The sequence below is a fragment of the Vombatus ursinus genome, unplaced genomic scaffold (genome assembly GCF_900497805.2).
Source record: "Vombatus ursinus unplaced genomic scaffold, bare-nosed wombat genome assembly UNPS02014830.1, whole genome shotgun sequence".
NCBI classification, from domain to species: Eukaryota; Metazoa; Chordata; class Mammalia; order Diprotodontia; family Vombatidae; genus Vombatus; species Vombatus ursinus.
This window is the reverse complement of record NW_020954608.1, coordinates 52,385,169-52,406,149: the sequence shown is the minus strand read 5'-3', so window position 1 is coordinate 52,406,149 and position 20,981 is coordinate 52,385,169. Positions and strand designations below refer to the sequence as shown.

Below are 20,981 nucleotides of genomic sequence, written 5' to 3'. Positions count from 1 at the left end.
GATGGGTATCATTTGCTCCACTTAGATATGAGAAAACTTAAGTGTATAGAGGTCAGATGAATGGTCAGACCCACAATTAAGTACTAGAGCCATTTGTGAACCCAGGGCCCTTGACTTCAAATGTGATGCCCTTTCTTTTCTGCTATGGTGTCTCTCAAAGTAATCATCTTGGGGGGCTGTCAATTTGCTCCATAGGTATTAGCATTGCCTTAGCATATATTTGGAACTATCTTCAGAGCCTGCATCATGGTTCTTTTGAATATCCTCTATGGTATTAAATCTTTGTCCTTTTAACATAGACTTGATTTTCTACATCAGGCAGAAGTCATATGGAGCCAAGTCTGGTAAATGAAATGGGTAGAGAAGTAGAGTTACATTACCTTTGATTAAAAGCAAGTCAGGACTATAATAAGGTGTGTGTGTGTGTGTGTGTGTGTGTGTGTGTGTGTGTCTGTGCCTGTGTCTGTGTCCTTAAGACATTCCATTGGAGAATTCCACACATGTTAAGCAATAACAACATTGTTAGATTTAAATTCATAGACTTGAGAGATGGAACAGATTATCTGGTTACAATCCTTTTTTTTTTACAATGAGGAAACTGAGGCACAGAAAAGTTAGTAACATTTCAAATTTATGTAGTACTCTATAGCTTACCAATTGCTTTCCTCAGAACAGTCTTATAGAGGAGGTAGAAAGAATAGATGAACGTGATTATTGAGGTGTTTCCAGTGATCTTTTAAAAAGAGTAGGAATGGGATAGCTAGGTTCCTGGTGCAATGACCTGAGTTCAAATCTAGCCTCACACACTAATTGTGTGACCCTGGGCAAGTCATCTAACCCCAAATGCCTCAAACCCCATCACCAAAACAATGGGGATGGTACTTCAGATATGAAGATGAGCAAATGTCACTTTTTTTCAAAAAAGAGAAAAAAGTGAACTTATCAAACTGTCAGTGTGCTTAAAAAAACATGTTTGTATCACTCTCAGCTTCTTGTCATCTACAAATTTAATAAGCATGTAATCAATCCCTTGATCCAATGCATTAATTAAAAATATTATACATATATATGCATGTATATATCTATATCTGTATCTCCCTCTCTCTCCCTTCCTCCCTCTCTCTCTCTGTCTCTCTCTTTCTCTCTCTCTGTCTCTCTCCCTCTCCAAGGACAGAGCTCTGGGGCACTTCACTAGAGCCCTCCTGGGTTGACATTGAAAAGCTGCATTAACTTTCTTAGGCCACCACTTAAAATTGAAAGGTTTTGTGGCATTGAGAAGTGATCTCATCTACCCTCTTCTATTTCTCCCCTTGCCTCCTCTTCGAATTCCAGACTCCACCTGGGGAAGTTCTTCACTAGTCCATGCTGCCTTCATGCCTGTCCTGGGTCTGATTCTTGAGATGCCTGTGAAGATGGTGGTTGCCACTTTCAACTCAGAATGGAAAATTAAATGTTGAAAGGGAGGCATTAAACTTGGGGTTCTTAAGTGCTATGAGTATAGCTCTTCAGTTAATGAGACTATAATAATAGATAAAACTTGGTAGTGTGTCCTGTCCTTACAGACTATCCCACTCACACATCTCACTGGTTTCATGTCCTTAAACAACTATAGCAGATGCTGTCCAGACAGTCAGATAATTATAAACATTATGGGCTTCAAACCATTAGGCTCAGGGTCAGAGCCCAATATATATCAGCAGATTTTTTTTAGAGAAGTCTTTGGGTATGGTAGGCAGAATGAAAGAAGCAAATCTTGTGCTATTTACAGCTTGGGATGATTGTTTTTGCCCCCTTTTCCATGTGTTTCTACATCTGATTCATGTAGTTCTAACATCTGGTTGAAGCACAATGGGTTTTGAGTACAGATTGTAATGTAACCCTTGTAACTTCCCCCTTCGTGGCTAGACCAGCCTCAGAAACCTCTTGTAGGCAACCTCAATACATGCTATGCACATAATCCCCACATTTGAAGTCTCCACAAATTCAAGTCCAGCCTTTGCTGGAATACACTTGAAAAGGAGCACATCCTTAGAGCCATGGAATCTCTTCAGAGGTCATGCAGAACAATTCATACATAGACAGGAATCCCTTCTACATTGTACCCTGGCAATGGTCAACAGGCCTCTGTTTGAAACTCAAATCCACTACCTCACAAAGCAGCCCATACCATTTTTTGGATAGCTCTTTTCTCTCAAGAGTCAAGAATTTTTTTCAAAGAAGCAGTGAATGCAACTTTTAAAAGCTGCTTTCTTAATTTGGACCATTCTGTTAGGCAGTTCCTCAAGACAGAGGATAGAAAGGTGATATGTCATAAGTGAAGTGTTGCCATTTCCCAGATTACAGCCCAAAGTAGTTATTAATGTGAAAATACAGGCAGTTTGAAGTCAGGAGACTTGGATCCTGGTCTCAGCCATGTCATTTACTAGCTTTATGACCTCAAGCATGTCCCTTAAACTCACTATGTCTCTACTTCACCTGTCTTTTATGACACAGAGATAGCAAATACAATGGAAGACAGGACCAGGATTTGTAAAGCTCTTTATAGACTAAACCACTGATTCAAATCTCATAAGATAAAATTCAATAGAAATAAAAAGTCTTACACGTAGGCTCAAAAAAAAAGCAATTGTACAAGCACTCAACGGTAGAAGTATGGTTGAATATCTGGGATATTTTTGCACTGCAGCTCAATATGAGTTAACATTTTGATATGGCAGTCAAATAAAATCTTAGCCTGCTTTAATAGAGGCAGAGTGTTTAGGACTATATAGGTGATAATCCTACTGGGTATGATAACCACTTGCCAGCTATGTTATAGAGAGAATTGTTTCCATATAGGCTGGGACTAGATGGCCTTTTTGGTCTCTTTGAACTGTGAAAGTCTGTAATGCTAATCAGAGGGATTATTCAGTCTTCTTTATTGAAAATCAAGATATCAAAATCCCAAGTTTTAGAGTTCCTGTTTCATATAGTAGGTACCCCAAGCATCTTAAGGATTGAACTACAGCTGCCATTACTACTATATTTGGACAACCCCTTGAGGAAATGGAAGATCAAAAGTCCCATGCCTTCTAGGGGAAATTTTATGAAACTTGTCATTAATAGGGGAAAGGAAAGCACAAATGAAAAGAAAAAAGGGGTAACATCAAAGAAATCATCTTAATGAGAAAGTATATTATACAGTCAGATTCATAATCTGAAGTTTCCCAAACATCCCATCTGTATGTTATATAACATATAGGACTTCTATTAATTCCTGCTCTGGAAAGACTCTGTCTTTTAAAAATTTCCTTGTGGCAGCCACTCTTCCCTGCCCCCAAAGAAATTTTTGGAAAGAGCTGGAGGTGGGAGATGGGAAAGGGTATGTTATTTACTTATTCACTGAATCATTAAACACATTTTTATTGTACACCTGTTAGTCAAGTCAACAAGCAGTTATTAAGCTTATTATAATTATCATTATTATTGTGAACCGACTATGTGCTAGGCACTGTGCTTAGTACTGTTGTTACAAAGAAAGGCAAAAACCAGTTCTAGCTCTTGAGGAGCTCCCAATCTAGTAAAGAGAAAACATGCAATCAACTGGGTACAAACAAGATATGTACAGGATGGCTGGGAGATGATCTTCAAGGGAAGATACTAAGATTAAGGGAGACTGGGAAGGGCTTCTTACAGAAGGTGGATCATTAGTTAAGATTTGAAGGAAGCCAGGAAACGGAGATGAGGAGAGGGTTCCAGGAATGAGGTCATCTACTGAAAATGATCAGAGTTGGAATATTAGAACCTTGCATGAGGATCAGAACAAAGGCCAGTGTCACCAGCTCATAGAGCATATGGGAGAACACAACATGTAAGACAACTAGAAAAGTAGGAAGGGGGCCTGGTAACTGATTGGATGTAGAGAATGAGAAGGAATAAGAAGTTGAGGGTGACACCTTGGTTGTAAGCCTAGATGTCTGGGAAGATAGGGGTACTATTGATAGCAATAGGAAAATTAACAAAATATGTTTTGGGAGAGGAGAAGATAATGGATTCCTTTTTAGACATGGTAAGGTTAACATGTCAAAAAGTTTTTGTTTATGTTTAACTTAAATCTCTACTTTTGAAGGCCAGAGTTCTGGGCTATGATTCAGGGAGCAAGAGGGAGGTGTCTTGCAGAGGTTAGGGTTCAAACATATATTTCAGTAGTTCAGCATCCTCGTTTGAATTACAGAATCATAGGATTCAAAGGTTAAAGAAATATTAATAATTAAGTAATCCCAGCCCCTCATTTTGCAGATGAGTTAGCAGAGGCTCTAAGGGGTTTAATGACTTGCCTATGATTATGGATGTAGTAAATAGTGAAGCCAGGCATTGAACCCACATCCTATGACTCCATTGATTTTGCCACAACTCCATGAATGATCAAGTCACCTATTAACTATTTTTTCTAGGCTCCTTCATCTCTGTTCTTTGATATTTTTAAAACAGGCAAAGCTTAAATAAGACTCAGGTCATTCTGTACCTAATGCTTAGGTTTTACATTTGTATTTATTCCACACACACCCCCCCCATCATTAAATGTAAGCTTCTTGAACGTAGGGATTGTTTTTGTCTTGTATGCCCAGCACTTAGAAAACACAGTCTGACACAATAATCACTTATTAAATACTTGTTGTTTGGTTGATTGATCAGTGGACCCTGCTATTGAAGATTAGACGGCTTGACAGTGACAGAAGTAGGTAGTGGGCAGGAGAAAAAGTGAGTTGATAGCTGGTAGTTAAAACAACAACAACAAGGCCATCAATTTAAATATACACTCAAACAAGGCAGAACGAAATCTATCTTAAACTTAATGCCAGCCTTTACTAGGACAATCTTCATAAGGATGTCACAGAATCTCAGAGTTGGGAGAGACTTCAGAGGTCTTCCAGTTAAATTCCTATATGGATAGGAATACCCTCTATGTAAAACTTGGGCTTTATACAAAGAAATTGCATCAACTGTATTAGGCCACCATTTAAAATTGAAGTACTTAAAACCAAAGACTCCAGCTTCTGGGAAAACTTCTGGGAAAACTGAAAAATAGTATGGCAGAAACTAGGCATAGACCAACATGTCATACCATATACCAAAATAAGGTCAAAACGGGTACATCATTTAGACATAAAGGGTGATACCATAAACAAATTAGGAGAGAAAGGAGTAGTTTACCTGTAAGATCTATCGAGAAGAGAAGAATTCATGACCAAACGAAAGATAGAGAACATTATGAAATACAAAATGGATAATTTTGATTACATTAAATTAAAAAGGTTTTACACAAACAAAACCAATACAACCAAGATTAGAAGGAAAGCAGAAAGCTGGGAAACAATTTTTACAAACAGTGTTTCTGATAAAGGCTTCATTTCTCAAATATATAAAGAACTGAGTCAAATTTATAAGCATATAAGTCATTCCCCAATTGATCAATGGTCAAAGGATATAAACAGGTTGTTTTCAGATGAAGAAATTAAAGCTATCTACAGTGATATGAAAAAATGCTCTAAATCACTATTGATTAGAGAAATGCCAATTAAAACAACTCTTGGGATACCACCTCACACCTATCAGATTGGCTAATATAACAGAAAAGGAAAATGACAAATGTTGGACAAGATATGGAAAAATTGGAACACAAATGCATTGTTAGTAGAGTTATGAACTGTTCCAACCATTCTGGAGAGCAATTTGGAATTATGCCCAAAGGGCTATCAAACTGTGTATACCTTTTAATCCAGTAATAGCACTACTAGGTCTGTATCCCAAAGAGATCCTAAAGAAGGGAAAAAGACCTACATGTGCAAAAATATTTATAGCAGCTCTTTTTGTGGTAGCAAAGAATTGATAATTGAGGGAATGCCCATCTATTAGGGAATGTCTGAACAAGTTGTGATATATGAATGTAATGGAATACTATCATGCTATAAGAAATGATGAGCAAGTGGATTTCAGAAAAACCTGGAAATACTTATATGAACTGATGCTGAATGAAGTGAGCAGACCCAGGAGAACATTGTACACAGTATCAGCAACATTGTATGATGATCAACTATGATTGATTTAGCTCTAAGCAACACAATGATCCAAGACAATTCCAAAACACTTATGATGGAAAATGCTATCCACATCCAAAGAAAGAACTATGGAGTCTGAATATAGATCGAAACATTCTATTTTGACTTTTTTTTGTTTTTTGTTTTTTTCTTTCTTGTTCTGATTCTTCTTTTGTTCTGATTCCCTTTTGTTCTGATTCTTCTTCCACATGACTAATGTGGAAATATATTTAACATGATTGTACATGTATAACCTATATCAGATTGCTTGTTGTCTTGGAGGAGGGAGAGGGGAGGAGGGAGAAAAATTTGGAACTCAAAATCTCATAAAAAATGAATGTTGAAAACTATCTTTACATGTAGTTGGAGAAAAAAACAGAATACTATTAAGTGGAAAAAATAAAAAAAAAAAAATTGAAGCACTGCCAAGTAAGCATCCCTACCTTGGTGAAGACACTCCTCACCCACTATATTCCTTTTTTAAAGAAAGGCAAACTTTGGATTCATTTCTATCTTTCCAATAATGGAAATTGTCTTAAATCCCCATGCTCTTTTTTCTTCTTCTGTGAAATGGGAAAGATAGAAATCCTGGCAGGGCTGTCCCTGCCCCATAGTGATATAGTTAAAAGAGTATCTGACAGTTCAAAGTTTGGCTCTAATACTTATTACCACTTACCCCTTCAGAGTTTTGGTTTCCTCTCCTACAAAATGGGGATAATAATGCTTGCACTGCCTTCCTTTTATGGAGTTTTTGTAAGGAAACCAACTTGTAGACCTTAAAAATACCACATAAACATTAGCTGTTATTCTTACATGTAGCCTTTGGTAACTAGCCCATTTCTGTTCTCAGAAAACTCAAGAAACTACTCCGAAAGCTAAAGGATGAAACAGAGCCTGGAGAAACTGCCTCTTCAGAATCAAAGCACCCTGAGCAGTGGGACCTGGACTATAGCTTGGAGCCATATACTGGATTGACTCCCGAATATATGGAAATGAGTAAGAACTCATCTTCACCTAATGAGTAAAACATGGGTGGGAACTGAGCAAATAACGTATTAGACTAATGTTTACAGATCTGTTTAGTCTTATTCAGGATCATACATTATTTTCATAAAAAGAACCCTGGAATTCAAGTAAAAAACCTAGGATCAAGGTCCAGGTCTGCTACCAACTAACTGTGTGACCATGGACTAGTCCATTCACATCTTGGTCTGTTTCTTTATTTAAAATGAGGGAGTTGGACTAATGAGCTCTATGGTTTCTTGTAGCTTTGCCATTCTGTATTTTCTATGATCATTTTCATTCAAACCTACTATAGATCAGTAGTGTGATGTAAAAGCCAAAAAAATTAATATAATCTTGGGCTTCATTGAGGAATATAACTTTCAGGAATGAAGAAATGATTGTGCTGTACTCTACCCTGGTCAGATTACATTGGGAATATTGTGTTCAATTCTGGGAGCCACATTTTAGGAAGGACACTGATAGGATAGAGTCTTTCTAAGGGAGGGAATCCAAGATAGTGAAAGGATGTAAGTCTGTGTCATACAAAGATCAGAGGAAGGAACTGGGGGTGGTTAGTATGGAGAAGAGAAGGCTTCTGGGGAACGTGATAAGTGTTTAAGGGGCTCTCATATAGAAAACAGAGTAGACCTATTATGTTGACCCTGAAGGCAGAACTAGTAGAAATTGCAAAAAAGCAAATTTTGGTTTGATATCAAGAAAAGCTTACTAATACTTAGAAATATCGAGAAGTGCAATGGACTGCCTGGGGTAATAATGGATTTCCCCCATATTGGAGGCCTGCAGGTAGCCACTACATGACCACATGTGGGTTATGTTGGATAAATACATGATCTAAGTATAAAAAGGTCATATACAATAAAATTAGAGAATAGAAGGAGAATGCTTATACAACTATGGATAGGGGAGGAGTTTTTGACCAAGCAAAGAACAAAGATAATGATAAAAGATGCAATGGACAATTCTTAGTACACAAAGTTGAAAAAATTTTGACAAAATAAAATCTGTCAGAATCTGAAGGGAGACAGTTAATTGGGGGAACATTTTTATAGCAACTTTCTCCCATAAATGTACGATTCTAACATGTACATGTATGTATATACACATATAAATGTGTATATATACATGCATACATATATAAATTTGCATATATATGATGTATGTATGTATAATCCCTTACAAGATAGTCAAAGAATATATACAGTTTTTGAAAGAAGAAAGCAAGTTGTCAACATCAATGTGAAAAAAAAATTTTCATATTACTAATGATAAGAGAAATGCTCATTAAAATAACTGAGGTTCCACCTTATGCCCATCAGATTGGCAAAGATGACATAAAAGGAAAAGGAAAATTGTTGAAAGGGCTATGGAAGGACTGGCACACTAATTCATTGTGGGTGGAACTATGACTGGCCCGATCATTCTGGAAAACATTTTGGAACTATACCAAAAATGATTCTCAACTTCATGTGTCTTTTCACCAAGTAATATCACTACTAGGATTCAAAGAAATCAGAGAAAGAGGTCAAGGACCCACATATAAAAATAACAGAACTTTCTGTTGTCACAAAAAACTGGAAAACAAAGTGGGTGGCTATTAATTGGTAAATGGCTGAGCAAATTATGATAATGTAATGGAATAGTGTTGTGTTATGAGAAATACCAGACTTGTGTGAATTGATGCAGAGTGAAATGGGCAGAACATGAACAATTTATATAATAACAACAATAATGTAAAGGAAAACAATTTTGGAAGACTTTGGAACCCTGATCAATGGATTGGCTAATTCTGACTCCAGAAAATTCTTGATGAGACATTCTTAATTCCTCCTACCTCTGGGCAGGGAAGTTACATACTAGAGATGTAAAATGAAACATTCATTTTCAGACATGGCCAATGTATAAATTTGTTTTGCTTCCCTATGATTGTTTGTTAAAAGGGAGAGCTTTTTTTTTCTGTCCAGGAATAAGTGGATAGTGATAGTGAACCCAGTTCCTTTGATTACACATGTAGCACTTTTCCCACTGCATTATGGTTCCTCTACTTGCCAGCAATGCCCTCATTCTAAATATTCAAAAAAAATCTCTTTTCTAATACTTCACCTGGTAACGGCATGAAGGACTGAAATGGATTAATTCTCATGAGGCTTTCCTCAACCAGAAGACCATAAATTAGCCGCTTACAGAATAAATATAACAAGTTACCAAAAAACATTCAAACAGTTACTGGATATTGTTTTGGGACTCCCTTCCCCCACTCATGTGATGCAGAGGAGGATTTAATAAAAAAAATGACTTTAGTGAGCAAAGGGGACAGTAAAATAAAGCAGTTGAGGATCAAGCTTGAAAAGACATTTGGGTTCTCATCTGTTCAAGAGGTTAAGGAAAATTCTTGGCTGGCTGCAACAGACAACAAATATACTATTGATGGTGAGGCTATATTCCATCAGGCAAAGAGTGCCTCTACTTATGTCTAGATGTCCAAGGCAGGATATCTCCCTTGAGACTGATGTCAGTGTCACATCAGACACACAACCCAATGACAGGCTCATTAGGTTCCAGGAAGACAAATCAATGGAACCTCATAGAAGGCAGTGTTGGAACAAAACCAATTCCCCTTCTCAAAGTAAAAAGGAAGAAAGGCCAACTGGATCAGGCAGAAAAGCTCTGCTTGGTGGCAGGCATAGGACAAAGTAAATCTTGGCAAAGAAACACATCTAGCCCAACTTAGGAACTTTCTCAGAAGAGGTGCAATATCCCCTCAGGGGACAAACATGGAAACCTGAATTACATGGGAAGCACTAAATAGTTGGAGGGCCTCTAACATAATAAAGAGGGACTGGTTTATGGAGAGCCTCAGTGGAAATGCTTTTATACTTTTGGGAGGTCTTATTCCAAGATTCCAGAAATGATATGGCAAAAGTGCTTTACAAAAATCTTAAAAAATGAGTTGGGGATAGTCAAATGCCAAGTCATGCATATTTCACATTGATTGCATCTATGTATCAGCATAGAGGTACAAAGCCATTTGGCTGTGCTTTGTGTGAATGCTAAATTATAGAAATTAATAGAACCAGGAGCCGTAATGATTGAGATGAAAGACTAGGTCAAGTTGGAATGAGCGCGCACAGGCCTCAAATATTTTTTTAAAAAAAGTGTAAATTGTTGTTCAGTGGTTTCAGTTGTGTTTAACTCTTTGTGACCCCATTTGGAGTTTTCTTGGCAAAGACACTATAGTGGTTTTCCATTTCCTTCTCCAGCTCATTTTACAGAAGAAGAAACTAAGGCAAACAGGGTTAAGTGCCTTGGCCAGGGTCATGCAGCTAGTAAGTATATGACGCCAAATTTTAACTCAAGTCCTCCTAACGACAAGCCCAGCACTCTATCCACTGTTCTACCTAATTGCTTGACTACAGTCGAGCAACCAAGACTTTAAGCAGAACCCACCCAGTTTTGAAGAGCTGTGATACTGTAAGTGGTGTGGAAAACAGGCCCAGGGGTGTATCAAAAGATGACCACTGGGAAATTCCTGTAAAACTCTGAAAATAAATGACCAAAGAGCTCACAGAAGTTATAGGCAAAAAGCCTTCTTTATTCTGTTAGAGGAGGGAAACTAGAGACGTGTGCCAGGGTTGACTCTGATACCTAGGAGATCCACTACAGTGATGCTAAGTCTTGATACATATACTATTGACTAGACAAAGATACAGGAAGTGAGCTGTAGCTGTGGTAATGAGGGCATAACAGTAACAATGAGGCAAGTTTGATTCCTAGCAGGGCTTCATGACCAGAAAGAAGTTCCTACAGATGCTTGTCTGAATGTGGGCTAGTGTGAAACAATTCTGTGATTTTGCTGTGCTTTTAGTTTATCCAGAAGGTGAGCACAAAGGATTGTTATTATGCCAAGGTCAGGGCATAGCTTGATTGCTGGGCCTTAGCTCTGGAAAACAGGGTGTCTCCTAATAGTAAAAAGAGGGGAGTGAAAAGAAAGTGGTGGTCTCGGCATGGGAATCCTGACATCCCACATGCAAATAGTTCAGAAAATCATGTGAAAATATAGACCAATGATGTAAGATGGAACAATTACTCAAGGGATAAAAAAATTGAAACTTGTGAACAGAATGGGACCTTGATACTTAAGAAGCTGTCAATGGCTACAGGACTAGTTTCAGAGAAAAGTAAGGTCAAGAAAAGAGACTGCCCCACTACCTACCAGTACTGTCAGTGTTCTTATCAACAATTCTAAGTAGCTCTTTTCCTGCACTCCTAGGACTTTGCCCAGAGGTGACTGAAAATTGAGACTGTGCATCGCATTGCTGTCCTTCTTGCTCAGCACAACTAATCACTCATTTTATGAGAAACATTAAAAAAATACCTATACATCCTCTTATAGAGTTTGTCTTTGAAGGACTGAGTATACTGTCTGGTATATCCCAAATGTACTCAAACTTGGGACACATTGAAGTGATCTTGGAATTTTCCTAAAGATATTGCTGGTGTCAATAAAGTAATAGACTTTCTGGTCCTGGTTTGTCAGACTTTTTATGTGTTATTAGAATGAGAGCTTCAATGGGGACCGATTCCAATCAATTCTGAACATTAGCAGAATACTGCAAACAAAAAGCTGGGACTCAATGCCTGCATTTTGACCATCCACGCAGCTTGTAAGGAGGTGTGCAGGAAGATAGAGTCAAATGGTAACAGTGATCATCACAAGGGCATCCTTATCTCTTCAACCACTGAAGTTGACTCTAAGACATTTGACTTTGGAGATTCTTTGGTGCCAGAGGAATAGAAGGAGCATCTGAGGTAGAAACTCAGTATGAGGGCAGGTGTATTCTTGAGTGGGTTGTGGGAGGTACACAGGGAACAAATCACAAAATTCAGTTCACTGACTCATAATCATCTGGGGAAAGATCTAGAAAGATCACTTTGTCTGTGATTGATGATTTCAGAGAACATCTCAAGAACGTGCTGGTGAATGGTATCATCTCAGCCAATTATCTCTTATGCATATCCCATAGTGATGGTACCAAAGAATAAGATATGTATGTATGTAGACTACTGGACTTTAAAAAAAGAGGACCAAAGTGGACCCATATACCATACTAAAGGTTCAAGATTCCCTCAATTATCTGTTAGGCAGGCAGTTTTTTTTTTTTCTGGGTTGGATTTGTGCAGTGGCTATTACCAGATTCCTATCACAAAGAAAGTCAAGAAAAGACTGCTTGCATCCCTCCAGTTGAGTTTTACAAATTCAAATATATGCCCCAAGGCATCTCAGGAACACAAGCCACCTTCCAAAGACTGAGAGAGAAACTAGATGGAGAGACATGAATTACCTTCAAGTGTTGGTGAACCTTAATAACATCATCATTTTTGGGAAGACCCTGAAAGAACATAAAGATGTATTATGAAAGTGTTCGATTGGCTAAAAGAAAATGACCTTAATCTTTAATTTGACAAGTTCCAACTTCTATCAAGTATGTGGTTCACATTGTATCACAACTGGATGTGAGCATGGACCCAGAGAAGATAAAACCACTCTTGACTTGTCTATGGTTAAAGAATCTTTAAAATATGAGGACTTCTTGGATTTAGTAGATACTACCAAAAATGTGTCAAAATCTATGTTGCTATGCTAAACTACTGAATGACCTCACTCAAGCATATATGATTGAAGAGGCAAAGAATCAGAAAGACAAAAAAACACAAAGGCTTTTTCCCCCTCCAAAACCAATAAAGCACTTTGAGGACCATTGGACAGACAGATGTGAACAAGTTTTTAAATTCTTGGTCACCTGCCTCACACATGTGCCACTACTAGCCTATGCTGACCCTTACAAGACATTTGTCATGCATGTAGATACCAGTTTAGAGGATTTGGAAGCAGTCCTGTACCAAAAGAGCGATGGTCACATGAAACCAGTTGCATTTGCTAGCATAAGTTTGAGCAACGTGCAGTATACTCCATCCATAAGCCAGAGTCTTTGTCTTTGAAGTAGGCTGCCACTGAGACTGTGTATGGAGCAAAATTACAAATGTGGGCTGATAACAATCCACTGCCATATTTGGTAAGTCTCAATCTGGATGATGAATTGATGGTAGCACTAGCTATTCATAGCACGTTCACTACCATTCAAGAAATACTAATGTTTAAGATGCAAATGCACTGTTCAGAAGACCACAAGAGACACCAAAGCTGTGGTAATGCCTAAAGAAGGAGTGAACTGGGCAGCTACGTGGTGCAGTGGATAGAGCACTAGCCCTGGAGTCAGGAAGACCTGAGTTCAAATCTGGCCTCAGACACTTAACACTTACTAGCTGTGTGAACCTGGGCAAGTCACTTAACCCTATTGCCTAGCCAAAAGAAAAAATAAAAAAGCGTGAATACTACATGCAACTCCAGACTTACACCAGTAGCATCACACAATTGAACCAATCTTTGCTTCAGCTTTCTCTGGATGACTGGCAAAGAGAGCAGATGATTAAAGAAGAGCTACATGAAATAATAGAGGCAGCTGGTGGCTCAATGGATAGAGCACTGGTCCTGGAGTCACAAAGACCTGAGTTCAAATCTGGCTTCAGATGCTATGTGACCCTAGGCAAGTCATTTAACCTCTATTTGCCTTAATCCATCAGAGGAGAAAATGACAAAGTACTCCAATATCTTTGCGAAGAAAACTCCATGGACAAGATTGACCTACTATGGTCCACAGGATCATGAAGAGTCAGACATGACTAAATGATTGAACAACAAGCATGAAGGACCAAGAAGTGTGGTGGTGATAGCAAAGCACTAATGTACCAGTCTTTACAGGCACTTTCCTATTGAGACAATGGCAGAAGTTGGAGCTGTTCAATGGGGCACTACATTGGACTGTTACTAATTCCACTTGTGGTACCAGGAAATAATTGGTGCTGCCCAAGGCATATCACTCTATGACCATGAAGTTCTACAGTCTGATTTTTGGACATATCAGTTAAGAAAGGATTCTAGATGAAAAAACGTCACCCATCCAAGAGGGCCACAGATGGCACCAAAAAGTATGAAACTTAAACCCATTGTGTGCAAACAAAAGTATTACTGATTCATGTTGCTTACTTGGAAAATATAAGTACTAGCAAGCCCTTGGATCTTGAGTGCATTGATTCCCTCTCTCTGGGAAGAAATAGCAAGGACGTAAGTCATATATTGGTGTTGATTAACTGTTTTAATTGGTATTCTCAATTTATATTCAACAAGGCTGCAGAAAGCCTCTACAACTGACAAACTATTGTGGAAAAATATCACTCGGTGTATCTGCTTCCTGCCAGGATGCATTCAGACTAAGGCAGAGACTTGGAAAGTATGATGTTCAAAGAGATTTTGACTCTGGCTGGCATCAAGAAGTCGCAGACAACACTTTATAATCCTCAAAACTGGTGATCCTGTGATCTCTAAAAGGACCATTGTTATTATCATTATCATTATTATCATTATTTTGGAATATTATTATCATTAGTCAGTAAGCAGCCATTGAGCTCCTAGTATGTGCCAGTCACTGTGCTAAGGGCTGGGGATGCAAAGAAGGGCAAAAGATAGTCCTTGACCTTGAGGAGATCACAATCTTAGGGGAGGTGCAAGGAGACAACAAGCAAAGAAATATACAAGATATATGCAGGATAAAAAGAAAATAATTAGCAGAAAGGAGGCACTAAAATTAAGAGGAGTTGGGAAAGGCTTCCTGTAGAAGATAAGATTTTAGCTAGGACTTGAAGTCTAGGAAGTCAAGAGGTGAAGAGGAGAGAGCCTTCCAGACATAGGGCACAGTCAAAGAAAATGTCTGGAAGAGAGAAATAGAGTGATTTGTTCATGGAATGACAAAGACACCACGTCACTGGATCAAAGAGTATATGGGGGCAGGGGTATAGAGTGTAAGAAGACTTGGAAAGCTCGGAGTGGTAGAGGGGGTAGGTTATGAAGGGCTATGAACACCAAACAGGATTTTTTATTTGATCATGGATGTTGTAGGGAACCAGTGGAATTTTTTCGAAAGACATGGTGAGACCTGTGCGTTAGAAATTGGTGGCTGAATGGAGGATGGACTAGAGTAGGAAAAAACTTGAGGCAGGTGGACCCACCAGTAGGCTGTTGCAATAGTCCAGGCATGAGGTGATGAGAATCTGCACCAAGGTGATGGCTGTATCAGAGGAAAGAAGGAGGCATATTCAAGAGATGTTGCAAAGAGTAAAAGCAACAGGCCTCAAAAAACAGATAGTATTGGGGGTGGGGTGAGAGATAGTGAAGAGCCCAGAATAACATCTAGATTGCAGATGTGGGAGACATGAAGGATGTATGACCTTGTTCAAGTTACTAAACTTCTCTGAACATTAGTCTCATTTGGAACAGTGGCTAAAGAACTAGATTTGGAGCCATGATGACCTGAGCCTCAGACCCTTGCTAGGTGTTTGATCGTGAGCAAGTTACTTAATCACTTAGCCTCAGTTTCCTCATCTGTAAAATGGGGAAAATAATTGCACCAATCTCACAGGGTTGTAATGCAGATAAAATAATAATTGTAACATGTTTTGCAAATCTTAAAGTATTCTGCAAATGTTAGCTATTCTGTTTATTATTGTTATTGTTGTTATGTTAAATAACATTCCCAGGGTTGCGCAGCCCATAGTCACAACAACCCATTTCTGTAGCCCATTAAGATTTATGAGGTTCTTTCCTCCTAACCACTCAGCGATTACTGCACTGATAACTACAAATACTATTTCTATTGAATTTATAGATAAGAAAACTGAACCTCAGGGAGTTATGATTTGTTCTCTACTCTTATTGTTTCCACTCCTTTTCTCATTCACTTCTCAACTCTGCAAGCTGGCTTTCAACAGAAACTGCTTTCTCCAAAATTACCAATGATTTCTTAGTTGCCTGGATGCCTGACTTTTTTTTTCAATCCTTGTCCTTCTTGATCTTTCTGCAATATTTGACACTGTTGAGTTTTTGTGAAGCTGCTTTCCCTTAGTTCTTTTACCCAACATCTCCTCTGTCTTCTTTTCTGGATCATCATGCCTATCCCATCCTTAACTGTGAATGTTCTCCCACAGGGGACTCAGAGTCAATATGTCCAAATTCTTGACACCTGCCCCGATTCCCAAATTACTTATTTCTCACGAGGGCACTGCCATCCTTCTGGTCGCCTGCATTTGCCACTTCATAGTCATCTTCAATTGCTCTGTCTCCCTCGCCACACACACAGAAATTCAATTCTCAAGTGTTTTTTTTTCCATTTCTCCTTATCACATCTGTCCCATTATCTAACAGTTTCCACACCGGTTCAGTCTCTCCTCATCTGGTTCCACCTCGAATAATTTTGCAGTAACCTCCTAAGTGGTCTACCTGCCTCTTGTCTCTCTCAACTACACCCCAACCTACCTTTCCAACTGTATTATATGTGATTCCCCTTCACGGACAAACTGGTCCAGTCAAACTGCCTTTCTTGTACTTACATTCAATGACATACTGTCTCCCATCTCTGTGCCTTTGCATAGGTTTTCCCCATCCTCAGAATTAACTCTCTTTTCACCTTTACCTCTAAGAAGTTCCTATTTCCTTTAAGACTCAGCTCAAGTAGTACTTGATTCCCTCCAGATCTGCCAGCTACTAGAAATTTCCCTGCCAATTACCTTGTATTTATTTTTTAAATATATTTTGTATATTCTGTAATTATATATCTGCATGTCATCTCCCTCTGTGGAACGTAAACTCCTGGAGGGCAAGAGCTGGTTCACTTTTGTCTTTGTCTGGCACTTAATGGGAGTTTAATAAATACTGCTTGGTTGGTTGGTTGATTGAATAACAACTGTACTACCTTCCTTACAAGGTTTTGTTAGGTGAGTCCTTTGTAGAACTGTTGCTGTTGAGTTGTTCCACTCTCTGTGACCCCATTTGGGATTTTCTTGGCAAAGGGGTTCATTTTACAGATGAGGAACTGAGGCAAACAGAGTTAAGTGGTTTGTCCAGGGTCACAGAGCTAGTAAGTATAAACTGTAATTGCTGTGAAAAATTTGAAGAGGGAGAACTCATTTTCAGTTGGGTTCAGGGTTCAAGGGAAGCTTGGATTAGAGCATGAAAGAAAGAATAGATTTTAACCAATAGTTAATTGGGAGAGGGCAAGTCCATTCCATTGAAAACAACACGAATAACCACTTAGAGGTGGAATGTGGCAGTACAAGAATTTAGAATTGAGAATTATCAGTCATAAGCATCTATTAAATGCCTACTATTTGCCAAGCACTGTGTTAAACACTGGCAATAGAAAGACAAAAGACAGTCCTGCTCTCAAGGAGCTCACAGTGTACTGGTTGTTGTTGTTGTTGAATTGTTTTTCAATCCTGTCTGACTCTTTGTGACCCTTTTGGGGGGTTTTCTTGGCAAAGATACTGGAATGGTTTGCCCTTTCCTTCCTTCTCTGGCCCATTATACAGATAAGGAAACTGAGGCAAACAGAATGAAGTGATGTGCCCAGGGTCACACAGCTAGTAAGTGTCCAGGGCCAGATTTGAACGTAGGAAGATGAGTCTTCCTGACTCCGGGCCTGGCACTCTATCTCCTGTCCCACAGTCTACTGGAGGGGATGTAATGTACAAACAACAGAGGGAGGGTCTGGAAATAGCAATAGGGAGTAAATACTATCCCAACTTGACTAGTGAGTTTGGGGGTAATGAGTAAAGTATAGCAACCATTACTGGAAGGGGTGGCTAGGGAGGCTGTGTCATTAGGATAGAACCAGTTCTCAGTAAGAGCCAAAAGCTGAAAGGAGCAGGAAAGGAAAACATTTAAGATGAAAGGAAGTTTGTTATCTATGGAGCACTTTTTCCAAAGACCACCATGGAAATAGTGGCTAGCTTTAAAGTGGGATGTTGGGAAGTGGTAGTTGAGTTGAGAGATAGGAACAAGGGAGTGGGTAACAGAGAATAAAGAAAGGGGCTTATTTGATAGCAGGGGTTTCAGAAGCACTGGGTTGAGGATGGTTTGACTGGGAGGTAGTTTGTGAATCATTGCTGAATGAATTCAGGAGGGTTATTAACGTCACTTGGAATCAGCTTCAAGGTGATATGTTCTCAGGGTTAGGCAGCTCAGTCAAGGGGACCAGTGGAGAGAGCTGATGCGAAATAGTATTTCTCTCATGCCTGAAGGCAGACCAGGCCAGGAGATTGGCAGATAGAGCACTCTTCCTGCCCTGTGGATGTCAGTTATCCCCCTTTCTAGCCTTTCTCTTGAATCTTATAAAAAAAAAAAAACAAAAAACAAAACAAAACACTGGAACCTTAGAGTCAGTATGGGTAATTAAAAGGATTCTCTCACTAGCATATACACAGTGAAAGGAAATCGAATTCTCATTCATAGACCTTGTGATGTCCAGGTGAGATGAAATTTCACATATTCCCTTGTCTTGTATGGAGAAGAGTGTGGTTAGGATTGGGGATCAGAAGTTTTCCATCTGACCTGATTCAGGAATATATCTGAAAGTGATCAAATAGACATGTTTCCCTAATGTGTCTCATGTTCTGAAATTAGCAAAACTCATTTGGCAAAATGTTTGAACTCGTTTTCAGGAAGAAGGTCACTGACATGAGATACTAGCTTCTCTGTCCTACTCTGTAACCCAGCCCCAATTCTCTTGTTCATTTATATGACTCCTGGAGCTAAGTGGATTGCTACTCATTTGTGGCTCAAAAGCAAGATTTCAGACTTAGCTTTTTATCTTTTTATCGAACACCACTGCCCTCTATCTTTCTGGCCTATTGATTTAAAGTCTAGATCATACTGTAGACATAGTACAAGGAAGCTGAACTCCAGCGGCATTAGGTGACTTAGCTAAGGTCACATGGGCAGCGTGTATCCAAAGCAGGATTTGAACTCAAGTACTGTGATTCTTGTCACCATCATCTCCGATTATCTATGTGTAAAATGAGAGAGTTTGAAAAGATTCTCTATAAGATCCCATCAATGATTCCATCTTACCTACATCCCCTGGTAATCTTGTAATTGCTTTTGACATTTCCTATTTTAAAGATGAAGAAATATAAGTACAACTTCCCTTTACCGTGTATAACTTGGGCCTCCTTCTGCATCAGAGATATATTCATTCTTTAATCCATTAGATTCAAGAAGCACTTACTGAATGCCTACTATGTGCAGGGTGCTGGGGAGGATAGAAAATAAATGATATATTTCTTTACATGCAGAGAATGGGAGGTACTTTCAGTGGCTGCAATGGATCAAATAAAGTTTGGAAGCAAAACCTTTCCTGGCTATAATTTCCTCCATCCCCCCTGGGATCTAGTCTTTGGTGGAAGTGAATCATAGAAATAGTTTGCTTGCTGAGGGATGGATTTAACCTGAATTCCAATTAGAGGGCCCACCCTCTAGCTCAACAGGAGTTCATCAAGACTGGGGTCACACTTCCTAAATGAAAACTTACTTCTCTATGCTTGCCTGAACAGGGATGCATTATGGATAATTACCCATTCTCTTCTACCTTTACTTCCTTCAAACACCTCCCTGCTTACAAGCATCCTTTGAGTTTAGAGGTAACTATTTACCTGAACAGAAAAAAAAATATGTCCTAGTGTAGAAATCAGAAGTTTGCTAGTTCTATTCCAACCTCTATCCTGATCTGCTTTGTGACCTCAGTTCGATATACTGTGGAAAAGACACTGGAGAAGGAGTCAGGGGGCTTTGGGGCTAGTCCAAGATCTGCCATTAAATTGCTATGTGACTTTAGGAAAATTCCTTCTCTGAACCTCCATTGTCTCATTGGTAAAATGAAGGAGGTAGGAATCAAAGATCTCTATGTTATTGAAGTCAACTGATGGATGATCAGAAGCCAGAGAGGTAAAGTCACTTCCCTGAAGTCACCCAGGAAGCCACAGATAGAGCTGAGATAAGAACTCGGGTCTCCACGGTGAAGATGCCCACAGGAACAACATGGAGCAGGGAGAATGGGGGACAATGTTGGTCCTCTCTCCTTCTGATCAGGGCAGATCTCCCAACCTCTAGCCTAAGCTAAACAATGGCAAGTCCAGTGAAACTGAAGCTGTCTGTTCCCTCTGCTGTGCCTGATATGGTGATCCTACAGTGTTCCCCTCTCAGCTGTCAGCTTCCTTGCTGAGCAATCCAGACCACCCATGTGGACAGGAAGCATGCTGAGCAGCTCAGCTCTGAACCTGTCAGCCTAAATGGCCCCACAAGGCATGAGGCTAGGCAAGGAGAGGAGTATTATATTTACATTTTTTTTCCTAAATTGAGCTGGAACACAAGTACTGGGGGCAGGGAATGGGGGAGGTCCTGACTGGAAAGGAGAGGAGAAAAGGGCAGGTTATAATCCTAAGGTAGGACCAAAGGGAAGATTAGGGAGAACTAAGGTTTCAGTGAATCATGCAAGGGACATTTGCAGTGGGATGGGGAACTGGGGTCACCAGCCAGAAGGAGATATTAAAGGAAGGAATTAGTCTGGGAGACGTAGAGGGGGAAGGCACAAGGGAATCTCCAATATTAGTCCTCTTTCCCAAAGAACTTATTAAGAAATAAGCAAGGTCACTTATTCTCTTTGACTGAGGCATAGAGATCCAGGACCCCTGGACGTACTTAAATACTAAGCATTGTAGTCCTTAGCATTGATAAGACTATTTTGGCTTTCACAGCACTTTCTTTGAATGTTAGAATGGGAGAAAGAATGTTAGAGTTGATCTAATTCAATCCGCTACCATTTTATTGATGAAGGCCAAGAGAAAAGAAGTATCTTGCACCAGATCATATGAGAAATTGGGGGCAGAGATGGGACTGTTACAGCATCCTATTTACTACTAGAGTACGATGTCTTC

The 20,981-nt window shown here is 39.3% G+C and overlaps 1 protein-coding gene across 1 annotated transcript in view; it reads left to right on the top strand.

Moving 5' to 3' along the window:
* Positions 1 to 20,981, top strand: part of ANO2 (anoctamin 2) — a 491,778-nt gene that overhangs the window by 418,682 nt on the left and 52,115 nt on the right. The window contains exon 19 of the mRNA XM_027838585.1: positions 6,928 to 7,073. Coding sequence (XP_027694386.1) covers positions 6,928 to 7,073 — 146 coding nt within the window. The remainder of the gene's footprint in view (positions 1 to 6,927; positions 7,074 to 20,981) is intronic.